This window comes from Chiroxiphia lanceolata, chromosome 8, assembly GCF_009829145.1.
Source record: "Chiroxiphia lanceolata isolate bChiLan1 chromosome 8, bChiLan1.pri, whole genome shotgun sequence".
Classification (NCBI taxonomy): domain Eukaryota; kingdom Metazoa; phylum Chordata; class Aves; order Passeriformes; family Pipridae; genus Chiroxiphia; species Chiroxiphia lanceolata.
The window spans coordinates 7320438-7345221 of NC_045644.1; the positions used below are offsets into that span (position 1 = coordinate 7320438).

Below are 24784 nucleotides of genomic sequence, written 5' to 3' on the forward strand. Positions count from 1 at the left end.
CGCTGATTGGTCAGGGCCGCCACGGCTCCCGGCGCTGTCCTGTGGCTAAGGGGAGCCGCGCGCTGATTGGCTGAGCAGCGAAAGCCCGCGAAGGCGCCTCTCCGGCAGAGGGCGGGCTGTGCTGAGCCGAGCGCCGCGCTGATTGGTCGCCGAGCGGAAAAGGGGGAGGTAGCGACCGGGGTGATATAAAGAGCGGCGAGGGGGGCGCCTCTCGAGTCTGGCGGCGGCGGTGGGAGAGGCGTGGTGGCGGTTTAATTAATTAATTAGCAGACTTAATTAACGGGAGCTCGTGGGGTTGACTAAGGGATTAATTAAGGCGTTAGTTGGCGCCGCGGAGGGTTTTGAGGCGGTTTTGGGGCTTAGTCGGGGAAATCCGGAAGGGTTTGCGGCCTGTTTAGAGCCCATTTATTGACTTAAGTTAATTTGTTGCCTTAATTCAATCCCCTAGGGGAATAATTTCATTATTTAGTCGATTAATTAGTTTTAATCGCGGGTGTTTGGCGGAGCTTTGGAGTATTTTTTGAGGAGTTTCAGGTGTTTTCTGAGGGGGCTTAGGGCTAAAAACACTTTTAAACCCTGTTTCTCCTCAAGGCGAATTGCCTCAAATTTTTTTCAGTTGTAGGTAACTTTTGCCTCAGGTTCTTTAATTCTGGTTAAATTTGCTCCATTTAAACGCGGTTTCGGGGCTTTTTTGCCCCATTTTGGAGCCAAATTTCTCTTTTAAACACTTTACCTGAAGTTCCACCCTAATTAAACCAACTAACCCTAAAACTTAAATATTTATTAATTAGATGAAGTGTAGTAATTTAACAGGCATTTTAGGTGCTTTTTGGTGTTTTCTTGAGGCATTTCAGTGCCCAAAGCACCTTTACCCCTCAGTTTTTTAATACCACTGCTTTAATTTATTAATATTAATTCAGCATTAACTTGGGGGGATTTCTCTGGGGATTTCAGACTTTTCAGAGGCATTTTTGAGGAATTTCAAGGGCAAAATCGCCTTTTCATCCTCCCCTTATTTAAATAACTTATATATTTCCTTAATTTATTTATATTTATTAAATCTTAGTTTTATTTAAATTCCGGGGCTTTTTGAGGTGTTTTTGTGGCATTTTGGGTCTTTCCTGAGGCATTTTGGTGCCCAAAACACCTTTTAACCCTTTCTTAAATGTCTCAATAATTTATATATCTCCTTTATTACTGAAGTATAGTGAATTATAGTCAATACTATTTTATTGCATTAGGGTTTTGAGGAGTTTTTGGAGCCTTTTGAGGCATTTTAGAACAAAAATTGCCATTTCACCCTTCCCCGTCATTAAATAATTTAAATATTTATCTTTATTCAAATTTAGATGGGTTGTTTTAATTTCTAGGGGGAATCGCCGTTTAACCCTCCACTTTTAAAATATAACTTAAATATCACCCTAAATTATTAATATTAAAATTTAGTGGGGTTTAATCTGCTTTGTTTAAATTCTGAGAGATTTGGGAGGTGTTTTTTTGAGGCATTTTGTCTCCTAAACTGCCTTTTTACCCTCTGCTTTTTTAACATCGTTTGAACACCGCCTTAATCCATTCGAATTTATTTTTATCCCATTTCGGGAGGTTTCTTTTTCTGTTTGTGTGTTTTGAGCGTTTTTTAGTGCTGTTTTCCTTCCCCCGCCATGTTCTACTACCCTGAGGTGCTCCGGCGTCACACGGGGTGTTTCGGCACCATCTGGTAGGGGGGGGAGATGGTTTTGGGGGGCGCTTCGGACCGTTCTGCCTCGGGTTTGGGGGGTTTCGGGTGGGTTTTGGGTGGTTTCGGGTGGGTCCCGACTCTCTTTTTGCGGTCGTTCCGGGCCGTTCCCCTCAGGTTGGCCGCCACCTGCAGCTCGCGGCTGCTGCGCCGGGAGTACCTGGCGGTGGACGTGCCGCGCACCTGGTAAGGGGGGCCCGGCAGCCAATCACCGCGCCCTTCCCCACCTGGCCCCGCCCCTGCCTCTCCCATTGGCCGGCTGTTCCCTGGCCCCGCCCAGCGCCGCGGTGATGTCAACCGTGATTGGTCGCGGCGGGCGGGAAAACCTCAAAACTTCGAGACGCCCCAAGACGCCCCGTTGCCCAGCCAAACCACCCCGAGCCTACTGACAAAATACCCCCAAATATTACCAACCCTCACCCCCCTCCCCAAAATACTCCAAAAACGCCCACTGGCCCCCGTGCCCGCCTCGCTCCCATTGGCCCTTGTTCTCCAACCCCGCCCAGTGCCTCCGTGGTGTCGTTCGTGAATGGTCGCAGCGGGTGGGAGGTCCCGCCCCCGCCGGCCGGAGCTCCGCCCCCCCGGTGCTCGCTGTACCTGGCGGCGATGCTGCAGCTCGGGCTGGTCCGGGTGTACGTGCGGCAGTGCGGGAACCTGCTCGGTACGGGCTGGGGGGGGGGCTTGAGTGGGATTTTGGGGGGGTTCCCGGGCGGGAAAGTTGGGATGTTTGGGGGATCCTGGGGAGGTGGTGGTGGTGGGGGGGGTGTTGGGGAACGCTGGGGGGTGTTTGGGGGTCCCGTTCCAGCCGCAGCTCCTCCCCCGCCCAGAGGATGCCTCGCAGATCCTGGACCGGCTGCACCGCGCGCGGCCCCCGCTGGTGGAGATCGACATGAGCCCCTCCCGCCGGTCAGAAACCCCCGAAACAACCCAAAATACCCCAAAACGGCCCTAAGCACCCTTGAAACCACCCCCAAATGCCCTCAAAACAGATCGAAACAGCCCTAAGCCACCCCTTAAACGTCCAAAAGTACCCCAAAGCACAGCCAAAACACCCCAAAATACCCAACAAACAAAACATCCCACAACACCCCAAAACCACACCTAGAGACCCCAAAACTACCCTAAAACCACCACAAAAAACACCCCCAAACCTCAAAAACCAACACAAACCACCAAAAATCCATCCTGAAACACCCTCAAACCTCCCCAAACCCCTCTGGGACCCCTAAACCCCCCTGGGACCTCCCAAACTTCCTCAGGGAGCCCCTGACCTGCCTCCAAAGCCCCCCCAACCCCTGTGCCTCACTGGTACCCCCTTGAGGTCTCACCTGTGACCCCCCCAATTCCCCCCAAGTGCTTCCTGAACCCCTTTTCCCCCCCCAGGACCCAGCTGCTCCCCGATTCCCAGGCTCTGATGGTGCAGCTGGAATTGGCCCCTGACCCCTTTTTTGGGGTGATGGGAGTGGAGCTTCCTCAGGTACTGCCCCCCCAGCCCCCCCCATAGTCCCATAGTGACCCCACACTTCCCCATTTTCCCCAAATTGCCTCAGATTTTCCCGAGACTTCCCCTGATTTGCCCAGTTTTCCCTCAACTTCCCCATTTTTGCCCCACTTTACCCCAAATTTCCACAATTTCCCCATTTTTGGTCCTGGGTGGGTGTGGCCACTTCCCACAGCCATAGTGTTTGATTGGAGGAGCTCTGGGGCAGGGCCTGGTTGCCAGGTTCCTGCCCAGAATTGCCTAGAACTTGCCCAAAATTTCATTGAATTTGCCTCAAATTTCCCCATTTGCCCTGCAGAATTTCCCCATTTTTCCTCAATTTCCCCCAAATTTCACCAGTTTTCCCAAATTTCCTCATTTTCACCCTAATTTATCCATTTTTGCCCCAGTTTCCCAAAATGCCTCCAAATGTGCCTCAGTTCCACGAGTTTGCCCAAAAATTCCTTGAATTTGCCCCAGATTTCTCCATTTCTGCCTCAGTTTTCCTCAGATTTCATCACTTTCCCCGTAATTTTCTCCATTTGTCTCTAATTTCCTCATTTTTGCCTAAATTTGCCTAATTTTTCTCCAGTCTTTCCCATCTTTGCCCCCAATTCCCCAAATTCTCCCCAAAATTCCCCGTATTTGCCCAAATTTCTCAGAATTGTTCACAGATTTCCCCATAGCGACCCCAGGCCGGTTTAGATTGGTTCATACTGGTTTATACTGGTCTGTGCCTCTTCCACAGGTGGAGGAGCTCCTGCCCCCACCCATTGAGATCGAGTTCCCCCCAGGTGAGCTCTGTGCTGTCCTGGCCTGTACTGGTTTATACTGGTGGGTGTAGGTGGGGTTAGGGCTGGAAGGGGGATGGTTGTTGGTCTGTTCTGGTCCATACTGGAATGTGGTGGTGGGCTCAGGAGGTTTAGGACTGGTACAGAGGTTGTATATGGGTGGTCAGTGGTCCGTACTGGTTGGTACTGGTCTGTAGTGATCTGTTCTCATTCACATTAGTCCATAGTGATCCGTACTGGTGGGTGCAGGGAGCTTTGGGGGGGTGAATGCCCGTCTGTAGTGCTCCACACTCTGGACTGGTCTGTGCTGGTCTGTACCCCCAGGGCCCCCCGTGACGGTGTCCCCTGAGTACATCACCCTGCGGGAACCAGAAGTTCCGCCGCTGCCGCCGCCCCTGGAGGTGCCACAATTTGGGGTTCTGGGGGGTCCTGGCTGTCACCTGGGGCTCCCTGGGCATCAACTGGGGGTCACTTGGGGATTGCTGTGGGTCTCTGGGGGGTCCCTGGGGGTCTTTGGGGGTCCCAGAGGTAATCTTTGGGTCTCTGGGGTCAGGAGGAGCTGCCTGAAGTGACCCCCAGAGAGCTGCAGCTGCTGCTCGAGGCTGAGGCCGAGGAGCTGCTGCCCCCGGGTGAGGGGGGCACTTGGGGGGTGAGGGGGGGCTTGGGGGGCAAGCAGGAGGGGGGGAGTTGGGGGTCATGGGGTACTTGGGTATTGGTTGGGAGGAGTTGGGGGACACTTAGGGGTTGCTATGGGAACTTTTGAGGCATTTGGGGTCACTTGTGGGGCAGGTGTTGGGCTGGGGGATTGTGGGCACTTGGGGTCACTTGTGGGGCTGGGGGGGGCACTTGAGGGACAAGAGAGGGGATGGGGGACCCTTAGGGGTCTGTAGGGTCATTTGAGGATCTCTGCCCACAGTGGAGGAACTGGAGGAGCTGCCGGCGCCACCCCCCATCCCCCGTGAGACTTGGGGGCACTTATGGGATGGGAGCACTTAATGGGTCTGGGGGGGCACTTCTGGGGCTGGGAGCAATTATAAGGTGGGAGCACTTGTGGGGATGGGGAGGCACTTGTGGGTCTGGGGGCATTTGTAGAGTGGGAACACTTATGGGTCTGGGGGGGCACTTTTGGGGTTGGTGGGGTACTTATGGGGCTGTGAGGACTTCTGGGGCAGGTGTCCCACCCCCGGAGGAGCCCGCCCTGCCTCCCCCCATTCCGGAGGTCCCGGTGCGTCGCCGCATCCCCCGTCGTCGCCTCCCGCCCCACATGGACCTCGTGCCCCACATCTCCCCCAAGCTGTTCCGGGCACAGCTGCTCCAGCCCCAAGCCCACTGTCAGCCCCTGGTGAGTGTGGGGGTTCTGACCCATAGATCTGCCCCATAGATCCCCCTACCACGTAGATAGCCCCATAGATACACTCTGGCCCATAGATCTCTCCTGCTCCATAGATCTGCCCCATATATCTGCCCTATGCCCACAGATCCTTCCCTGCCCCATAAGTCCTCCCATAGATCTGCCCTATAGATTGACCCATAGATCCCCTATTTCCCCCACAGTTACCCTACGTCATACATCCCCCTATAGATCCCCCCGACCCATAGATCCACCCTGACATGAGTGGATGCCTCCCTGCCCCATAGACCCCCTCTTCCCCATAGATCTAGTCCAGAGGTCCCCCTGCCCTGTACATTAATACACAGATCCTGTCTCTGCCCCACAGGTGCTGCTGGAGCCGCCCCACAGGATCCGCCGCCCCCCAAGTGAGCTCCTGAACGCCCCCACCCACGGTGAGACCCCCACAGCCACCCCATAGGAGGGGATTCCTGCCCCATAGTGGGGGTTACTGCCCCATAGTGGGTGACCTCCTGCTCTGCCCCATAGATTGGCTGCCCCCGGAGCTGTGGGAGCTGTGGGGACGCTGTGCCCAGCGCCCTGCCCCGCCTGCAGCCCCGCCCCCGGAGCTGCCCAGCGACTTGGAGGTGAGGCCCTGTCAATCCCAATCCTGCCCCATAGATCTACCCCTTAGAGCCCAATCCCATCTCATAGACCCACTACCCCACACCCCTGTCCCTCTCCAGGTGCTTCGGGAGGCCCTGGAGCCGAGTCTGCCCACCCTGATCTCAGGTGAATCGGGGGTGGCTCTGGGGCACTTGGGGGTCTCTATGGGGCAGTGTGGGGTCGCTGTGGGGCACTTGGAGGTCACTGCTGGGCAGTTTGGGGGTCACTATGGGGGAGTTTTCAGTTGCTGTGGGGCAGTCTGGGGGGCGCTATGGGGCAATTAAGGGTCGCTGTGGGTAGTTTGGGGTCACTATGGGACAGTTGGGTCACTATGGCGCAGTCGCGGGTTTGCTGTGGTGTTGTATCGCTGTGGGGCACCCTGAGGGCAGGGCCAGGGGATCACTTTTGGCCCCTCCTCCTCCCCAGAAGTGTCCCTGGAGCCCCTCGAGGAGGAGCCACTGGAGAGACTGTGAGTGGGGGCGTGGCTGGGGCAGGGATATCACCAGCAGCCAATTAATGCTCGGCAGGGCCTGGAAAAGGGGTGGGGCTTATTCTGGGTGGGCAGTGATTGGTCTGTTGGGGGTGTGGTCAATCCAGGTACAGCTAATGGACAGTGCAGGACTGGGGGTGGAGCTTGGTTTGGGGGCGGGGCTTTCGTTTGAGGGCAGGTCTTGCACCATCCAGGGGAGAAAGGGGTGTGTCCTGAGAAAGGGGCGGGGCTTGGGAAGGGAGCAGGATTGGGGAAAAGGGGGCAGAGCTAGAGGAAATGGGGCAGGGTTTGGGGAAAGAGGGAGGGGTACGGCAGAAAGGTGTGGGTTGGGGGAAGTGGGTGGGGTCCCACTGACACCCTAAGTGCTGCCCACAGGCCCCCGGCCCCACCCATTGTCCCAGAGCTTCCGGAGCTTCCGGAGGTGGTTGAAGCTCCTCCCGACCTTCGGAGGTGAGTCGGGATTGGGATCTGTGGGATTAGGGAGCATTTTGTGAAAATTGGGCAAAAATGGGGAGTAGGGGGAAAATCTGGGGACTGGGATCTGTGGGACATGGACTGTCCCCAGGCTGATCCTGGAGCACGCCCAGCACCCAGGGGGATCGGAGCTGACGGCCATGCTGCCCCCGGGGTCATCCCGCGCACACGTGGCAAAGATCTTTGCCCTCTGCCTCGGTGAGTTTAGGGACATGCCGCCTTTTGCCAAACCACGCCCCTTTCCCCACAAACCCCACCCCACCCCTTTCGCACCGGGCTCCTTCCCCAAGCCCCGCCCTTTCCACAGAAGCCCAGCCCCTGCCTCTGAGCACCTTTTGCTTTAAGCCCTGCCCCTTCCTCACCTGCTCACCTTCCAGACCTGTCCCTTTTCCCCATCCCCACCCTTTCCCCAAACCACACCCCCTTTCCCAGCCCATTTCCTTTAAGCCATGCCCACTTTCCCTAACCAGTCTTCCCAAACTCTGCCCCCTTCCCACAAGCCACACCCTCTGTGTCCCAAACTCCTCCCTTTCCTGAGGGCCCTCCCTTCCCCCACAGATCCAGCCCCGCCTCCTTCCCACAAGCCACACCCATTGGCCCAACCCCTCTCCCTAAGCCCTGCCCCCTAACCCCGAGCCCCACCCCCTCAGAGCTCTGTGGTGCCCATTGGGTGCGCCTGGACCAGCCTCGTCCCTACGGACCAATCACTGTCTCGCTCCGCCCCCGTCCAGAATAAACCCCGCCTTCTTCTGGCCTGTCCTGGGCATTTATTGGCTGCCAGTGATGTCATTCGGGGGAGGGGGCAGGGCCTCCAGCACCTCTTGCAGGTGTATGGGTGGGGCTGAGCCTGGCCACACCTACCTGGGGGTCCACTGAGTGGAGCAGGGACTCCACAGTGATGGGGATGGGGCAGGGTCCCCTTTACCTGGGGGCACCAGGGGATACACCTGGGACACGCACACTGCTCTGGGGCATCACAGGATAACACCTGGGGGGGTTGGCATCACTTGCACACATGTGGACGCACCTCGGGGCACCTGAGGGGGGTTGGGAACACCTGGGACACATCTGGACATCCCTTGGGGTCAGCTGGACACTCCTGGGGTAACCTGGGGGGGGATGATGCTGCAGTCACCTGGACACCCCTGAGGGCGTTGGGGGGGGCTCACCCCACCTGCAACTGGTCATGGGTGGGGGGCAGCACCTGGGACCAGTATAAACCAGTATGGAGTCATGGCTGCCCCATAATGACCTGCAAGTGCCCCATAGAGACCTCCAAGTTCCCTCCATCTGCCCAAGTACAGACCAGTATAAACCAGTACAAATTCATGGTTGCCCCATAACGAACCACAGAGAGCCCCGTGTGTCCCCTTCTGCCCCAGTACACACCAGTATAAACCAGTATGGACACCCCATTACCAGCACAGGTTTACCAGCACAGCGGGTGCAAAGGGAAGGCACACAATACATTTGGGGCTTTCTGAGTGGTCGGGGGGGGCAGAGGATCTATGGGGGGGTTGGGAGAACCTGAGATGTGTTGGGAAGTTTTGCATGGGTATAAGGAGGATTTTGGGTTGTTTTGGGGGGGTTAAGTAGGATTTTTGAGTTTTGGGGCGCTTGGGGGATTTAGAGGGCGCTGTGGGGGCTTGGGGGGGATTTTGTTGCCTTTGCAGGGGCTAAAGGAGGTATGGGCAGTTTATGTGGTCTTGGCAGGGGTTTGGGGCGGATTTGGGTAGGACTGGGGGGGGTTTGAGGGATTTGGAGGGATTTGATGGGGCTAAAGAAGGGAGTTTGAGGGGATTTGGGGGGTTTTAGGCAGCATTGTAGGGGGCTTAGGGGTATTTTGTGGGGGCTAAATGGGGGATCTGGGAGATTTTGGGGTAGTCTTCAGGTTTTGGGTGAGATTTGGAAGAATTTTGGGGGGATTATTGTGGGGAGGCTAACCTTCTAGCCCCCCTCAGGCACCCCCAGATCTCAAGTACCAGAACACACCCCATACTACCAGCCAAACCATCCCAGCACATTCGAACCACTCTCAAACCTCCTCAGCACCCCCCAAATCCATTTTAGCGCACTGTAGTCCACTTTTAACACCTTCAACTGCCTCCCAGCACCCATTAAAATGCCATTAGCACCCCCAAGGCCCTCCCCACACCCTCTAAAACCTCTGGCACCCCAAGCCCCCTCAAACAAGACAGTGGCTGTGAGACACCCACAAGGCACTCCCTGACATCTCCCATAAGGACACGGAGGCCTCATCGAGGCCACTGATCCACATCTGCCTGCTGAGTTTGGTGGAACCACTCTGGACTGATGGGGGGACCCCCAGCCTGGGGAGAGCAGGGAATGCCTTTTATGGCTTTTTGCAAAGCACCTCATGTCTGTATAAAGCTTCTGTCAGCTCCTTGGAGCATCCCATTGCTCATCCATCAGATTCATGCCCGCCTGCAGGTAACTAAGTGCCCAAACCTTACACACCCTGCTGTGTCCTGCTTCTCCCAGAGGAGGGTGTGAAAATAAAGGTGAAGTATTAAGCTTCTGAGTGTAGACCTGTGTCATTCCCTTGGAGCTGCTGTTAGTGGGAGTTCAGACGTCCATGATAAAAGCTTTATGCTTTTCAGTCAGTAAGTTCTTAAAATATCTTGGAGTGGTACTCCAAGACCTTACTGAAACAGCAGCACCTGTGCTAAAAGCAGTTGAGGTCCAGGAAGAGACTAGGACAAAATGGAAGAAATCAGCATCACTTCCAAGGGGTTTCCAGGCTTTCCTGAGTAGTGCCAGCAGCGTTGGAACTGGTGCCATTGAGTCCTGACGTGTTTCTCATTTCTCATTGCTTCAGCCTCGTCCTTACCCTCTGTGTACATTATGAGTTCGGCTGGGAAAAGATTTTCCCAGAAACAGAAATCTTTCTCATACAGAGAGGTTGAATATTCTGAGCTTCCCTTCAGAGCTGATGCACTTTGCAGGAGAAGTCATCAGCACCTAGGCTTTTTGCTTTCAGGCAGGAAGAAAAGCCAGTGCCCTTCCTCGTCAGGCCCCAGCACAGCTCGGCTTCCAGGAGCCGATGGCATCGCAGCTCTTTGCGTTCTCAGCTGTGCCCGTGGGGGCGGTGCCGTCGTGTTCTTTCTCCCTATGCTCCAGGGCAGCTAAAACCTCGGGCGCATCTACTGGGTTTTTTGTGAGCCTGAGGTATTGCAGCACGGGGGATGGGTTTGGTTTTTTCTTCCCTAAGAGTAAAACCGTGGGGGGAATCTCTTTTCTCACTCTTTTTTGTATCACACTTGTAAATTACAATGCTGACTTTTTTTTTAAAGTTTCAACTGACTTGCACTGGTTAAATGGAAAGCGCCAAACAGTTGTAGGGTACAGTTTAGGGATTGAATTTAACCAGTTTGGTGTTTCTCTCAAGAGGGAGGCAATGGAATGTTATGGGATTTTCCTCCCAAGATTTTGAGGTGCTGCCATGAATTACTTTATCCCACAGTCTGGAGGGACCTCTGCACTGCCCAAGAGCTGCCGCGGGACAGCTGGGAAACTTCCGACCATCAGGAGGGAGGCAAAAATAGACAAAAACCGCACGGCAAAGGAGAACCTGGATTTGGGAGGTGGAGAATTTGATGGCATCCGTGCCAGTACATTGAGTGCGCATGCGCAGGGACTTGACTGGCTCTCCAGTGCCGCCTGCTGATCAAAGAGCGCTCCTGCAGCGAAGGCACCTGCGTATGCGCGGTGCCCGCCGGGGCCGCACCGAGGGATAGAGAGCGGGGAACGGGAGCGGGGAGCGGGCAGTGGCCCGGCGGGGCCCGGGGCAGCCCCGCGGGGGGGGGCCGGGCCGGCGGCACGGAGCAGGGAAGGAGCGGACGGGACGGTTCCCGGGGCACCGGGGACTTGGGGTCTTGCGCCTGTCCCCCGGAGATAAAATTAACATTTTGATGTAAAACCGAGGAAATTTAGTGAGGGACATTCGGGGGGAAGGGCGGGGAGTCGAGGTTCTCTGAGCAGGACACGAAGAGACAAGTTTGGGGTAAAACTTGAGCTAGTCAGGGGAGGTTTAGGGGTCAAACCTGCGTTCTCTACAGGGACTGGAAGGGAGGTTTCTGAGGGAAAAGCAGAGACAAATTGGCAGGGGGAGCATAGGTGACATTTTTCACAGAAACGCTAAGGTATTTGGATGAAACAAAATCACCTTTTTTGTGGGGTGAATCCGTGGGTATCTTGAAGAAAACAGAGCCTTTCTGAGAGAAAGGCTGCGAATTCAGAAAAGACCGTGGCAGCATTTTGGACATAAAACCTGAGGTTACTTAGTGGGGACAGAGGTGACCCTTTTAGCTGAAAACCTGAGGTAATTTAGAGGGGACATAGCCACTGTGTTATGTAGGAAGGTGGGAGGCAATGTAGAGGGGAAAGAGGTGGTGTTTCGGACAGAATGGCTGAGGTGGTTCGTAATGGATCCACTGCCACCTGCAGACTGAGCCCTGGAGCCTGAATCCTTTCCAGTCAGCAGGGTTGTCCCAAATGCCATGCCCTGGCTCATAATTTGCTAAGATTGTGTTCCTCCAACCAGACCACCCGGTGCTCTTTCATGTTCCTCTCGCCTTTACCTCCTGTGACTGTCCTGGTGTTGCAGCTCAATAAAGCACAAAGTGCCCGGGACTCCAGGGCACTGGCCCCGACTTACAGGGCAGCCCTGGGCCCAAAGGCCCGCGGAGGCTCCTTCTCTCCGCTTCGGGGGCACCTGACCCGCTCCCCGCTAAAGCAAAGCAAAGCAAAGCAAAGACCAAGCCCTGCTTACAGGGAGGTCGCCCAGCGCAAAGCCAACCGGGGCAGCCTGAAGGTGCCCGCCGGATTCTTACTGATCCCTGCCCGGGGGGGGCCAGGGAGGTGCCTTTGCCCAGAGGGTCTCTGTCGTGCCCCCTCTTGAGCTCGCCGCCGCTGCTCTTCTTCTTGGCTCTTGCCTCGCCGCTCCACTCTTGAGCTCGCCGCTGCCGCTCTTCTTCTTGGCTCTTGCCTCGAAGTTCCTCTCCTGTCTCTTCTTTCTTCTCCGACGGCTTCTGCCAAGGCAGGAGGACACAGTTGAGCCTGAGAAACACCAGCTCGTCCCCAAGAAGGAAACCCGGTCCCTACACCCCCAGAGGGAGATCTCCAAGGCACTACCCACCCACAGGCCCCCCCAGCTCCACAAGCCCCTCCAAACTTCACTTGGTCTCACCAGAGCGCCGCAGTCCCATCCGCCGCTGGGAGCCGGGCCCTCTGGGCAAAGGCAGCTGGGCATGCAAAGCAGTGGCCAAAGAGGCTGCACCCCTGCTTACAGGGGGCTCCGGCCGCTGCCTGGAGCGCAAAGTGCCCGGGACTCCAGGGCACTGGCCCCGACTTACAGGGCAGCCCTGGGCCCAAAGGCCCGCGGAGGCTCCTTCTCTCCGCTTCGGGGGCACCTGACCCGCTCCCCGCTAACGGGGCGGTCGCCCCGCACAGGCTGCCAGCTGAGGGAGCACAAAGGCTCCCAGACCCGGACCCTGCTTACAGGCGGGTCCACACCCAGGGAGCCACGGAGCTCGGCCTTCCCCCGAGGACAGGGAGGGCACACGCCCAGCCCCACGCCTGTGAAAGGGTGGGGACCCCACGGGACACCCGCCTGGTTACAGAGGGTCCCTCCTACCGCCCGCCGGGCACGGGGGACGCACAAAGCCCCACTTACAGGGCCGCCCCCCGAGGCCCGGCACTCCCACAGTGGCCCTACGGCCTAAGGCCGGGGGGGATCACGCTGGCACATCACCAGCAGGACAGGCAGCCCCGCAGCGCAGGCACACGCCCAGGCCCTGGCTACAGGCGGGTCACGGTGCCTGCACCACCACTAACGGGCTTCGCTCTGTCCTGGGGAAGAGGGGGCAAGGCCGGGCCCTGTCTCCACCCGTGGGTTCAGAGGGCACCCCCCGGTTGCTGCACAGAGCCCCTCTTTCCCTCCTGGGAAGTCTAAGCTACACTAGCCTCATCTTTGCTATGGGGGACAAAGCACAAGCTCACTTCTCACTCACACCGACAAAGACAAAAACACAAAGGGGGAACGTCCCAGAAGAGGGAGCAGGCTCTGTGCAGCCAACGCGTGGGGAGCCATCCCTCCCTCTGGGCAGGAGAGCAGAGCCTCAGCCCTGCCCCGGGCTCTGCAGAGGCCAGAGGGGCCTCGGCCCGCTGAGGGGCTTGACAACTGGCCCAGGGACCAAGGCCGTGACACGCCCCAGCTACAGGGGGTCACTCTGGCCAGGGGCCATAAGCAGGCACAAAGGTGCCAGGGGGAAAAGCCCTGCCCTGCTTACAGGGTGGGCTGGGGGCCAGGAAAAGCCCTGCCCTGCTTACAGGGTGGGCTGGGGGCCAGGAAAAGCCCTGCCCCGCTTAAAGGGTGGGCTGGGGGCCAGGAAAAGCCCTGCCCCGCTTAAAGGGTGGGCTGGGGGTCGGGAGAGCTCCGTTTCCCCCCTCGGGTGCGGAGACGGGGGCTCTCACCCTCCTTACAGGGTTGCCCCTCTCTCCGGGCAGCCAAAGGAGCGCCATATGGCCAAAGGCCAGCAAAGCAAAGCAAAGCAAAGACCAAGCCCTGCTTACAGGGAGGTCGCCCAGCGCAAAGCCAACCGGGGCAGCCTGAAGGTGCCCGCCGGATTCTTACTGATCCCTGCCCGGGGGGGGCCAGGGAGGTGCCTTTGCCCAGAGGGTCTCTGTCGTGCCCCCTCTTGAGCTCGCCGCCGCTGCTCTTCTTCTTGGCTCTTGCCTCGCCGCTCCACTCTTGAGCTCGCCGCTGCCGCTCTTCTTCTTGGCTCTTGCCTCGAAGTTCCTCTCCTGTCTCTTCTTTCTTCTCCGACGGCTTCTGCCAAGGCAGGAGGACACAGTTGAGCCTGAGAAACACCAGCTCGTCCCCAAGAAGGAAACCCGGTCCCTACACCCCCAGAGGGAGATCTCCAAGGCACTACCCACCCACAGGCCCCCCCAGCTCCACAAGCCCCTCCAAACTTCACTTGGTCTCACCAGAGCGCCGCAGTCCCATCCGCCGCTGGGAGCCGGGCCCTCTGGGCAAAGGCAGCTGGGCATGCAAAGCAGTGGCCAAAGAGGCTGCACCCCTGCTTACAGGGGGCTCCGGCCGCTGCCTGGAGCGCAAAGTGCCCGGGACTCCAGGGCACTGGCCCCGACTTACAGGGCAGCCCTGGGCCCAAAGGCCCGCGGAGGCTCCTTCTCTCCGCTTCGGGGGCACCTGACCCGCTCCCCGCTAACGGGGCGGTCGCCCCGCACAGGCTGCCAGCTGAGGGAGCACAAAGGCTCCCAGACCCGGACCCTGCTTACAGGCGGGTCCACACCCAGGGAGCCACGGAGCTCGGCCTTCCCCCGAGGACAGGGAGGGCACACGCCCAGCCCCACGCCTGTGAAAGGGTGGGGACCCCACGGGACACCCGCCTGGTTACAGAGGGTCCCTCCTACCGCCCGCCGGGCACGGGGGACGCACAAAGCCCCACTTACAGGGCCGCCCCCCGAGGCCCGGCACTCCCAACAGTGGCCCTACGGCCTAAGGCCGGGGGGGATCACGCTGGCACATCACCAGCAGGACAGGCAGCCCCGCAGCGCAGGCACACGCCCAGGCCCTGGCTACAGGCGGGTCACGGTGCCTGCACCACCACTAACGGGCTTCGCTCTGTCCTGGGGAAGAGGGGGCAAGGCCGGGCCCTGTCTCCACCCGTGGGTTCAGAGGGCACCCCCCGGTTGCTGCACAGAGCCCCTCTTTCCCTCCTGGGAAGTCTAAGCTACACTAGCCTCATCTTTGCTATGGGGGACAAAGCACAAGCTCACTTCTCACTCACACCGACAAAGACAAAAACACAAAGGGGGAACGTCCCAGAAGAGGGAGCAGGCTCTGTGCAGCCAACGCGTGGGGAGCCATCCCTCCCTCTGGGCAGGAGAGCAGAGCCTCAGCCCTGCCCCGGGCTCTGCAGAGGCCAGAGGGGCCTCGGCCCGCTGAGGGGCTTGACAACTGGCCCAGGGACCAAGGCCGTGACACGCCCCAGCTACAGGGGGTCACTCTGGCCAGGGGCCATAAGCAGGCACAAAGGTGCCAGGGGGAAAAGCCCTGCCCTGCTTACAGGGTGGGCTGGGGGCCAGGAAAAGCCCTGCCCTGCTTACAGGGTGGGCTGGGGGCCAGGAAAAGCCCTGCCCCGCTTAAAGGGTGGGCTGGGGGCCAGGAAAAGCCCTGCCCCGCTTAAAGGGTGGGCTGGGGGTCGGGAGAGCTCCGTTTCCCCCCTCGGGTGCGGAGACGGGGGCTCTCACCCTCCTTACAGGGTTGCCCCTCTCTCCGGGCAGCCAAAGGAGCGCCATATGGCCAAAGGCCAGCAAAGCAAAGCAAAGCAAAGACCAAGCCCTGCTTACAGGGAGGTCGCCCAGCGCAAAGCCAACCGGGGCAGCCTGAAGGTGCCCGCCGGATTCTTACTGATCCCTGCCCGGGGGGGGCCAGGGAGGTGCCTTTGCCCAGAGGGTCTCTGTCGTGCCCCCTCTTGAGCTCGCCGCTGCCGCTCTTCTTCTTGGCTCTTGCCTCGCCGCTCCACTCTTGAGCTCGCCGCTGCCGCTCTTCTTCTTGGCTCTTGCCTCGAAGTTCCTCTCCTGTCTCTTCTTTCTTCTCCGACGGCTTCTGCCAAGGCAGGAGGACACAGTTGAGCCTGAGAAACACCAGCTCCTCCCCAAGAAGGAAACCCGGTCCCTACACCCCCAGAGGGAGATCTCCAAGGCACTACCCACCCACAGGCCCCCCCAGCTCCACAAGCCCCTCCAAACTTCACTTGGTCTCACCAGAGCGCCGCAGTCCCATCCGCCGCTGGGAGCCGGGCCCTCTGGGCAAAGGCAGCTGGGCATGCAAAGCAGTGGCCAAAGAGGCTGCACCCCTGCTTACAGGGGGCTCCGGCCGCTGCCTGGAGCGCAAAGTGCCCGGGACTCCAGGGCACTGGCCCCGACTTACAGGGCAGCCCTGGGCCCAAAGGCCCGCGGAGGCTCCTTCTCTCCGCTTCGGGGGCACCTGACCCGCTCCCCGCTAACGGGGCGGTCGCCCCGCACAGGCTGCCAGCTGAGGGAGCACAAAGGCTCCCAGACCCGGACCCTGCTTACAGGCGGGTCCACACCCAGGGAGCCACGGAGCTCGGCCTTCCCCCGAGGACAGGGAGGGCACACGCCCAGCCCCACGCCTGTGAAAGGGTGGGGACCCCACGGGACACCCGCCTGGTTACAGAGGGTCCCTCCTACCGCCCGCCGGGCACGGGGGACGCACAAAGCCCCACTTACAGGGCCGCCCCCCGAGGCCCGGCACTCCCAACAGTGGCCCTACGGCCTAAGGCCGGGGGGGATCACGCTGGCACATCACCAGCAGGACAGGCAGCCCCGCAGCGCAGGCACACGCCCAGGCCCTGGCTACAGGCGGGTCACGGTGCCTGCACCACCACTAACGGGCTTCGCTCTGTCCTGGGGAAGAGGGGGCAAGGCCGGGCCCTGTCTCCACCCGTGGGTTCAGAGGGCACCCCCCGGTTGCTGCACAGAGCCCCTCTTTCCCTCCTGGGAAGTCTAAGCTACACTAGCCTCATCTTTGCTATGGGGGACAAAGCACAAGCTCACTTCTCACTCACACCGACAAAGACAAAAACACAAAGGGGGAACGTCCCAGAAGAGGGAGCAGGCTCTGTGCAGCCAACGCGTGGGGAGCCATCCCTCCCTCTGGGCAGGAGAGCAGAGCCTCAGCCCTGCCCCGGGCTCTGCAGAGGCCAGAGGGGCCTCGGCCCGCTGAGGGGCTTGACAACTGGCCCAGGGACCAAGGCCGTGACACGCCCCAGCTACAGGGGGTCACTCTGGCCAGGGGCCATAAGCAGGCACAAAGGTGCCAGGGGGAAAAGCCCTGCCCTGCTTACAGGGTGGGCTGGGGGCCAGGAAAAGCCCTGCCCCGCTTAAAGGGTGGGCTGGGGGCCAGGAAAAGCCCTGCCCCGCTTAAAGGGTGGGCTGGGGGTCGGGAGAGCTCCGTTTCCCCCCTCGGGTGCGGAGACGGGGGCTCTCACCCTCCTTACAGGGTTGCCCCTCTCTCCGGGCAGCCAAAGGAGCGCCATATGGCCAAAGGCCAGCAAAGCAAAGCAAAGCAAAGACCAAGCCCTGCTTACAGGGAGGTCGCCCAGCGCAAAGCCAACCGGGGCAGCCTGAAGGTGCCCGCCGGATTCTTACTGATCCCTGCCCGGGGGGGGCCAGGGAGGTGCCTTTGCCCAGAGGGTCTCTGTCGTGCCCCCTCTTGAGCTCGCCGCCGCTGCTCTTCTTCTTGGCTCTTGCCTCGCCGCTCCACTCTTGAGCTCGCCGCTGCCGCTCTTCTTCTTGGCTCTTGCCTCGAAGTTCCTCTCCTGTCTCTTCTTTCTTCTCCGACGGCTTCTGCCAAGGCAGGAGGACACAGTTGAGCCTGAGAAACACCAGCTCGTCCCCAAGAAGGAAACCCGGTCCCTACACCCCCAGAGGGAGATCTCCAAGGCACTACCCACCCACAGGCCCCCCCAGCTCCACAAGCCCCTCCAAACTTCACTTGGTCTCACCAGAGCGCCGCAGTCCCATCCGCCGCTGGGAGCCGGGCCCTCTGGGCAAAGGCAGCTGGGCATGCAAAGCAGTGGCCAAAGAGGCTGCACCCCTGCTTACAGGGGGCTCCGGCCGCTGCCTGGAGCGCAAAGTGCCCGGGACTCCAGGGCACTGGCCCCGACTTACAGGGCAGCCCTGGGCCCAAAGGCCCGCGGAGGCTCCTTCTCTCCGCTTCGGGGGCACCTGACCCGCTCCCCGCTAACGGGGCGGTCGCCCCGCACAGGCTGCCAGCTGAGGGAGCACAAAGGCTCCCAGACCCGGACCCTGCTTACAGGCGGGTCCACACCCAGGGAGCCACGGAGCTCGGCCTTCCCCCGAGGACAGGGAGGGCACACGCCCAGCCCCACGCCTGTGAAAGGGTGGGGACCCCACGGGACACCCGCCTGGTTACAGAGGGTCCCTCCTACCGCCCGCCGGGCACGGGGGACGCACAAAGCCCCACTTACAGGGCCGCCCCCCGAGGCCCGGCACTCCCAACAGTGGCCCTACGGCCTAAGGCCGGGGGGGATCACGCTGGCACATCACCAGCAGGACAGGCAGCCCCGCAGCGCAGGCACACGCCCAGGCCCTGGCTACAGGCGGGTCACGGTGCCTGCACCACCACTAACGGGCTTCGCTCTGTCCTGGGGAAGAGGGGGCAAGGCCGGGCCCTGTCTCCACCCGTGGGTTCAGAGGGCACCCCCCGGTTGCTGCACAGAGCCCCTCTTTCCCTCCTGGGAAGTCTAAGCTACACTAGCCTCATCTTTGCTATGGGGACAAAGCACAAGCTCACTTCTCACTCACACCGACAAAGACAAAAACACAAAGGGGGAACGTCCCAGAAGAGGGAGCAGGCTCTGTGCAGCCAACGCGTGGGGAGCCATCCCTCCCTCTGGGCAGGAGAGCAGAGCCTCAGCCCTGCCCCGGGCTCTGCAGAGGCCAGAGGGGCCTCGGCCCGCTGAGGGGCTTGACAACTGGCCCAGGGACCAAGGCCGTGACACGCCCCAGCTACAGGGGGTCACTCTGGCCAGGGGCCATAAGCAGGCACAAAGGTGCCAGGGGGAAAAGCCCTGCCCTGCTTACAGGGTGGGCTGGGGGCCAGGAAAAGCCCTGCCCTGCTTACAGGGTGGGCTGGGGGCCAGGAAAAGCCCTGCCCCGCTTAAAGGGTGGGCTGGGGGCCAGGAAAAGCCCTGCCCCGCTTAAAGGGTGGGCTGGGGGTCGGGAGAGCTCCGTTTCCCCCCTCGGGTGCGGAGACGGGGGCTCTCACCCTCCTTACAGGGTTGCCCCTCTCTCCGGGCAGCCAAAGGAGCGCCATATGGCCAAAGGCCAGCAAAGCAAAGCAAAGCAAAGACCAAGCCCTGCTTACAGGGAGGTCGCCCAGCGCAAAGCCAACCGGGGCAGCCTGAAGGTGCCCGCCGGATTCTTACTGATCCCTGCCCGGGGGGGGCCAGGGAGGTGCCTTTGCCCAGAGGGTCTCTGTCGTGCCCCCTCTTGAGCTCGCCGCTGCCGCTCTTCTTCTTGGCTCTTGCCTCGCCGCTCCACTCTTGAGCTCGCCGCTGCCGCTCTTCTTCTTGGCTCTTGCCTCGAAGTTCCTCTCCTGTCTCTTCTTTCTTCTCCGACGGCTTCTGCCAAGGCAGGAGGACACAGTTGAGCCTGAGAAACACCAGCTCCTCCCCAAGAAGGAAACCCGGTCCCTACACCCCCAGAGGGAGATCTCCAAGGCACTACCCACCCACAGGCCCCCCCAGCTCCACAAGCCCCTCCAAACTTCACTTGGTCTCACCAGAGCGCCGCAGTCCCATCCGCCGCTGGGAGCCGGGCCCTCTGGGCAAAGGCAGCTGGGCATGCAAAGCAGTGGCCAAAGAGGCTGCACCCCTGCTTACAGGGGGCTCCGGCCGCTGCCTGGAGCGCAAAGTGCCCGGGACTCCAGGGCACTGGCCCCGACTTACAGGGCAGCCCTGGGCCCAAAGGCCCGCGGAGGCTCCTTCTCTCCGCTTCGGGGGCACCTGACCCGCTCCCCGCTAACGGGGCGGTCGCCCCGCACAGGCTGCCAGCTGAGGGAGCACAAAGGCTCCCAGACCCGGACCCTGCTTACAGGCGGGTCCACACCCAGGGAGCCACGGAGCTCGGCCTTCCCCCGAGGACAGGGAGGGCACACGCCCAGCCCCACGCCTGTGAAAGGGTGGGGACCCCACGGGACACCCGCCTGGTTACAGAGGGTCCCTCCTACCGCCCGCCGGGCACGGGGGACGCACAAAGCCCCACTTACAGGGCCGCCCCCCGAGGCCCGGCACTCCCAACAGTGGCCCTACGGCCTAAGGCCGGGGGGGATCACGCTGGCACATCACCAGCAGGACAGGCAGCCCCGCAGCGCAGGCACACGCCCAGGCCCTGGCTACAGGCGGGTCACGGTGCCTGCACCACCACTAACGGGCTTCGCTCTGTCCTGGGGAAGAGGGGGCAAGGCCGGGCCCTGTCTCCACCCGTGGGTTCAGAGGGCACCCCCCGGTTGCTGCACAGAGCCCCTCTTTCCCTCCTGGGAAGTCTAAGCTACACTAGCCTCATCTTTGCTATGGGGGACAAAGCACAAGCTCACTTCTCACTCACACCGACAAAGACAAAAACACAAAGGGGGAACGTCCCAGAAGAGGGAGCAGGCTCTGTGCAGCCAACGCGTGGGGAGCCATCCCTCCCTCTGGGCAGGAGAGCAGAGCCTCAGCCCTGCCCCGGGCTCTGCAGAGGCCAGAGGGGCCTCGGCCCGCTGAGGGGCTTGACAACTGGCCCAGGGACCAAGGCCGTGACACGCCCCAGCTACAGGGGGTCACTCTGGCCAGGGGCCATAAGCAGGCACAAAGGTGCCAGGGGGAAAAGCCCTGCCCTGCTTACAGGGTGGGCTGGGGGCCAGGAAAAGCCCTGCCCCGCTTAAAGGGTGGGCTGGGGGCCAGGAAAAGCCCTGCCCCGCTTAAAGGGTGGGCTGGGGGTCGGGAGAGCTCCGTTTCCCCCCTCGGGTGCGGAGACGGGGGCTCTCACCCTCCTTACAGGGTTGCCCCTCTCTCCGGGCAGCCAAAGGAGCGCCATATGGCCAAAGGCCAGCAAAGCAAAGCAAAGCAAAGCAAAGCAAAGACCAAGCCCTGCTTACAGGGAGGTCGCCCAGCGCAAAGCCAACCGGGGCAGCCTGAAGGTGCCCGCCGGATTCTTACTGATCCCTGCCCGGGGGGGGCCAGGGAGGTGCCTTTGCCCAGAGGGTCTCTGTCGTGCCCCCTCTTGAGCTCGCCGCCGCTGCTCTTCTTCTTGGCTCTTGCCTCGCCGCTCCACTCTTGAGCTCGCCGCTGCCGCTCTTCTTCTTGGCTCTTGCCTCGAAGTTCCTCTCCTGTCTCTTCTTTCTTCTCCGACGGCTTCTGCCAAGGCAGGAGGACACAGTTGAGCCTGAGAAACACCAGCTCCTCCCCAAGAAGGAAACCCGGTCCCTACACCCCCAGAGGGAGATCTCCAAGGCACTACCCACCCACAGGCCCCCCCAGCTCCACAAGCCCCTCCAAACTTCACTTGGTCTCACCAGAGCGCCGCAGTCCCATCCGCCGCTGGGAGCCGGGCCCTCTGGGCAAAGGCAGCTGGGCATGCAAAGCAGTGGCCAAAGAGGCTGCACCCCTGCTTACAGGGGGCTCCGGCCGCTGCCTGGAGCGCAAAGTGCCCGGGACTCCAGGGCACTGGCCCCGACTTACAGGGCAGCCCTGGGCCCAAAGGCCCGCGGAGGCTCCTTCTCTCCGCTTCGGGGGCACCTGACCCGCTCCCCGCTAACGGGGCGGTCGCCCCGCACAGGCTGCCAGCTGAGGGAGCACAAAGGCTCCCAGACCCGGACCCTGCTTACAGGCGGGTCCACACCCAGGGAGCCACGGAGCTCGGCCTTCCCCCGAGGACAGGGAGGGCACACGCCCAGCCCCACGCCTGTGAAAGGGTGGGGACCCCACGGGACACCCGCCTGGTTACAGAGGGTCCCTCCTACCGCCCGCCGGGCACGGGGGACGCACAAAGCCCCACTTACAGGGCCGCCCCCCGAGGCCCGGCACTCCCAACAGTGGCCCTACGGCCTAAGGCCGGGGGGGATCACGCTGGCACATCACCAGCAGGACAGGCAGCCCCGCAGCGCAGGCACACGCCCAGGCCCTGGCTACAGGCGGGTCACGGTGCCTGCACCACCACTAACGGGCTTCGCTCTGTCCTGGGGAAGAGGGGGCAAGGCCGGGCCCTGTCTCCACCCGTGGGTTCAGAGGGCACCCCCCGGTTGCTGCACAGAGCCCCTCTTTCCCTCCTGGGAAGTCTAAGCTACACTAGCCTCATCTTTGCTATGGGGGACAAAGCACAAGCTCACTTCTCACTCACACCGACAAAGACAAAAACACAAAGGGGGAACGTCCCAGAAGAGGGAGCAGGCTCTGTGCAGCCAACGCGTGGGGAGCCATCCCTCCCTCTGGGCAGGAGAGCAGAGCCTCAGCCCTGCCCCGGGCTCTGCAGAGGCCAGAGGGGCCTCGGCCCGCTGAGGGGCTTGACAACTGGCCCAGGGACCAAGGCCGTGACACGCCCCAGCTACAGGGGTCACTCTGGCCAGGGGCCATAAGCAGGCACAAAGGTGCCAGGGGGAAAAGCCCTGCCCTGCTTACAGGGTGGGCTGGGGGCCAGGAAAAGCCCTGCCCCGCTTAAAGGGTGGGCTGGGGGCCAGGAAAAGCCCTGCCCCGCTTAAAGGGTGGGCTGGGGGTCGGGAGAGCTCCGTTTCCCCCCTCGGGTGCGGAGACGGGGGCTCTCACCCTCCTTACAGGGTTGCCCCTCTCTCCGGGCAGCCAAAGGAGCGCCATATGGCCAAAGGCCAGCAAAGCAAAGCAAAGCAAAGACCAAGCCCTGCTTACAGGGAGGTCGCCCAGCGCAAAGCCAACCGGGGCAGCCTGAAGGTGCCCGCCGGATTCTTACTGATCCCTGCCCGGGGGGGGCCAGGGAGGTGCCTTTGCCCAGAGGGTCTCTGTCGTGCCCCCTCTTGAGCTCGCCGCCGCTGCTCTTCTTCTTGGCTCTTGCCTCGCCGCTCCACTCTTGAGCTCGCCGCTGCCGCTCTTCTTCTTGGCTCTTGCCTCGAAGTTCCTCTCCTGTCTCTTCTTTCTTCTCCGACGGCTTCTGCCAAGGCAGGAGGACACAGTTGAGCCTGAGAAACACCAGCTCCTCCCCAAGAAGGAAACCCGGTCCCTACACCCCCAGAGGGAGATCTCCAAGGCACTACCCACCCACAGGCCCCCCCAGCTCCACAAGCCCCTCCAAACTTCACTTGGTCTCACCAGAGCGCCGCAGTCCCATCCGCCGCTGGGAGCCGGGCCCTCTGGGCAAAGGCAGCTGGGCATGCAAAGCAGTGGCCAAAGAGGCTGCACCCCTGCTTACAGGGGGCTCCGGCCGCTGCCTGGAGCGCAAAGTGCCCGGGACTCCAGGGCACTGGCCCCGACTTACAGGGCAGCCCTGGGCCCAAAGGCCCGCGGAGGCTCCTTCTCTCCGCTTCGGGGGCACCTGACCCGCTCCCCGCTAACGGGGCGGTCGCCCCGCACAGGCTGCCAGCTGAGGGAGCACAAAGGCTCCCAGACCCGGACCCTGCTTACAGGCGGGTCCACACCCAGGGAGCCACGGAGCTCGGCCTTCCCCCGAGGACAGGGAGGGCACACGCCCAGCCCCACGCCTGTGAAAGGGTGGGGACCCCACGGGACACCCGCCTGGTTACAGAGGGTCCCTCCTACCGCCCGCCGGGCACGGGGGACGCACAAAGCCCCACTTACAGGGCCGCCCCCCGAGGCCCGGCACTCCCAACAGTGGCCCTACGGCCTAAGGCCGGGGGGGATCACGCTGGCACATCACCAGCAGGACAGGCAGCCCCGCAGCGCAGGCACACGCCCAGGCCCTGGCTACAGGCGGGTCACGGTGCCTGCACCACCACTAACGGGCTTCGCTCTGTCCTGGGGAAGAGGGGGCAAGGCCGGGCCCTGTCTCCACCCGTGGGTTCAGAGGGCACCCCCCGGTTGCTGCACAGAGCCCCTCTTTCCCTCCTGGGAAGTCTAAGCTACACTAGCCTCATCTTTGCTATGGGGGACAAAGCACAAGCTCACTTCTCACTCACACCGACAAAGACAAAAACACAAAGGGGAACGTCCCAGAAGAGGGAGCAGGCTCTGTGCAGCCAACGCGTGGGGAGCCATCCCTCCCTCTGGGCAGGAGAGCAGAGCCTCAGCCCTGCCCCGGGCTCTGCAGAGGCCAGAGGGGCCTCGGCCCGCTGAGGGGCTTGACAACTGGCCCAGGGACCAAGGCCGTGACACGCCCCAGCTACAGGGGGTCACTCTGGCCAGGGGCCATAAGCAGGCACAAAGGTGCCAGGGGGAAAAGCCCTGCCCTGCTTACAGGGTGGGCTGGGGGCCAGGAAAAGCCCTGCCCCGCTTAAAGGGTGGGCTGGGGGCCAGGAAAAGCCCTGCCCCGCTTAAAGGGTGGGCTGGGGGTCGGGAGAGCTCCGTTTCCCCCCTCGGGTGCGGAGACGGGGGCTCTCACCCTCCTTACAGGGTTGCCCCTCTCTCCGGGCAGCCAAAGGAGCGCCATATGGCCAAAGGCCAGCAAAGCAAAGCAAAGCAAAGACCAAGCCCTGCTTACAGGGAGGTCGCCCAGCGCAAAGCCAACCGGGGCAGCCTGAAGGTGCCCGCCGGATTCTTACTGATCCCTGCCCGGGGGGGGCCAGGGAGGTGCCTTTGCCCAGAGGGTCTCTGTCGTGCCCCCTCTTGAGCTCGCCGCCGCTGCTCTTCTTCTTGGCTCTTGCCTCGCCGCTCCACTCTTGAGCTCGCCGCTGCCGCTCTTCTTCTTGGCTCTTGCCTCGAAGTTCCTCTCCTGTCTCTTCTTTCTTCTCCGACGGCTTCTGCCAAGGCAGGAGGACACAGTTGAGCCTGAGAAACACCAGCTCCTCCCCAAGAAGGAAACCCGGTCCCTACACCCCCAGAGGGAGATCTCCAAGGCACTACCCACCCACAGGCCCCCCCAGCTCCACAAGCCCCTCCAAACTTCACTTGGTCTCACCAGAGCGCCGCAGTCCCATCCGCCGCTGGGAGCCGGGCCCTCTGGGCAAAGGCAGCTGGGCATGCAAAGCAGTGGCCAAAGAGGCTGCACCCCTGCTTACAGGGGGCTCCGGCCGCTGCCTGGAGCGCAAAGTGCCCGGGAC

General features: G+C 61.3%; 1 protein-coding gene and 2 long non-coding RNA genes across 3 annotated transcripts; 1 reads left to right on the top strand and 2 right to left on the bottom strand.

The window, feature by feature from the left end:
- The first annotated feature begins 1730 nt into the window (after positions 1 to 1730).
- On the top strand, positions 1731 to 7732 carry REC8 (REC8 meiotic recombination protein). Its single transcript, XM_032695510.1, has 16 exons — positions 1731 to 1921; positions 2242 to 2396; positions 2563 to 2641; positions 3119 to 3212; positions 3964 to 4009; positions 4331 to 4407; positions 4560 to 4635; positions 4923 to 4964; positions 5179 to 5348; positions 5725 to 5791; positions 5886 to 5983; positions 6083 to 6128; positions 6429 to 6471; positions 6868 to 6942; positions 7058 to 7164; positions 7617 to 7732. The coding sequence occupies exons 1-16, from the start codon at positions 1731 to 1733 to the stop codon at positions 7700 to 7702; spliced, it is 1452 nt and encodes a 483-aa protein (XP_032551401.1). The 3' UTR covers positions 7703 to 7732.
- A 4118-nt stretch (positions 7733 to 11850) lies between these two features.
- LOC116790179 lies at positions 11851 to 12419 on the bottom strand. Its single transcript, XR_004358281.1, has 2 exons — positions 12176 to 12419; positions 11851 to 12017 (listed from the first exon to the last, which is right to left on the bottom strand). It is a non-coding gene; the product is annotated as an uncharacterized LOC116790179 (long non-coding RNA).
- Positions 12420 to 20793: 8374 nt separating this feature from the next.
- LOC116790180 lies at positions 20794 to 21362 on the bottom strand. The gene is made up of 2 exons (XR_004358282.1): positions 21119 to 21362; positions 20794 to 20960 (listed from the first exon to the last, which is right to left on the bottom strand). It is a non-coding gene; the product is annotated as an uncharacterized LOC116790180 (long non-coding RNA).
- Between the last annotated feature and the right edge of the window lie 3422 nt (positions 21363 to 24784).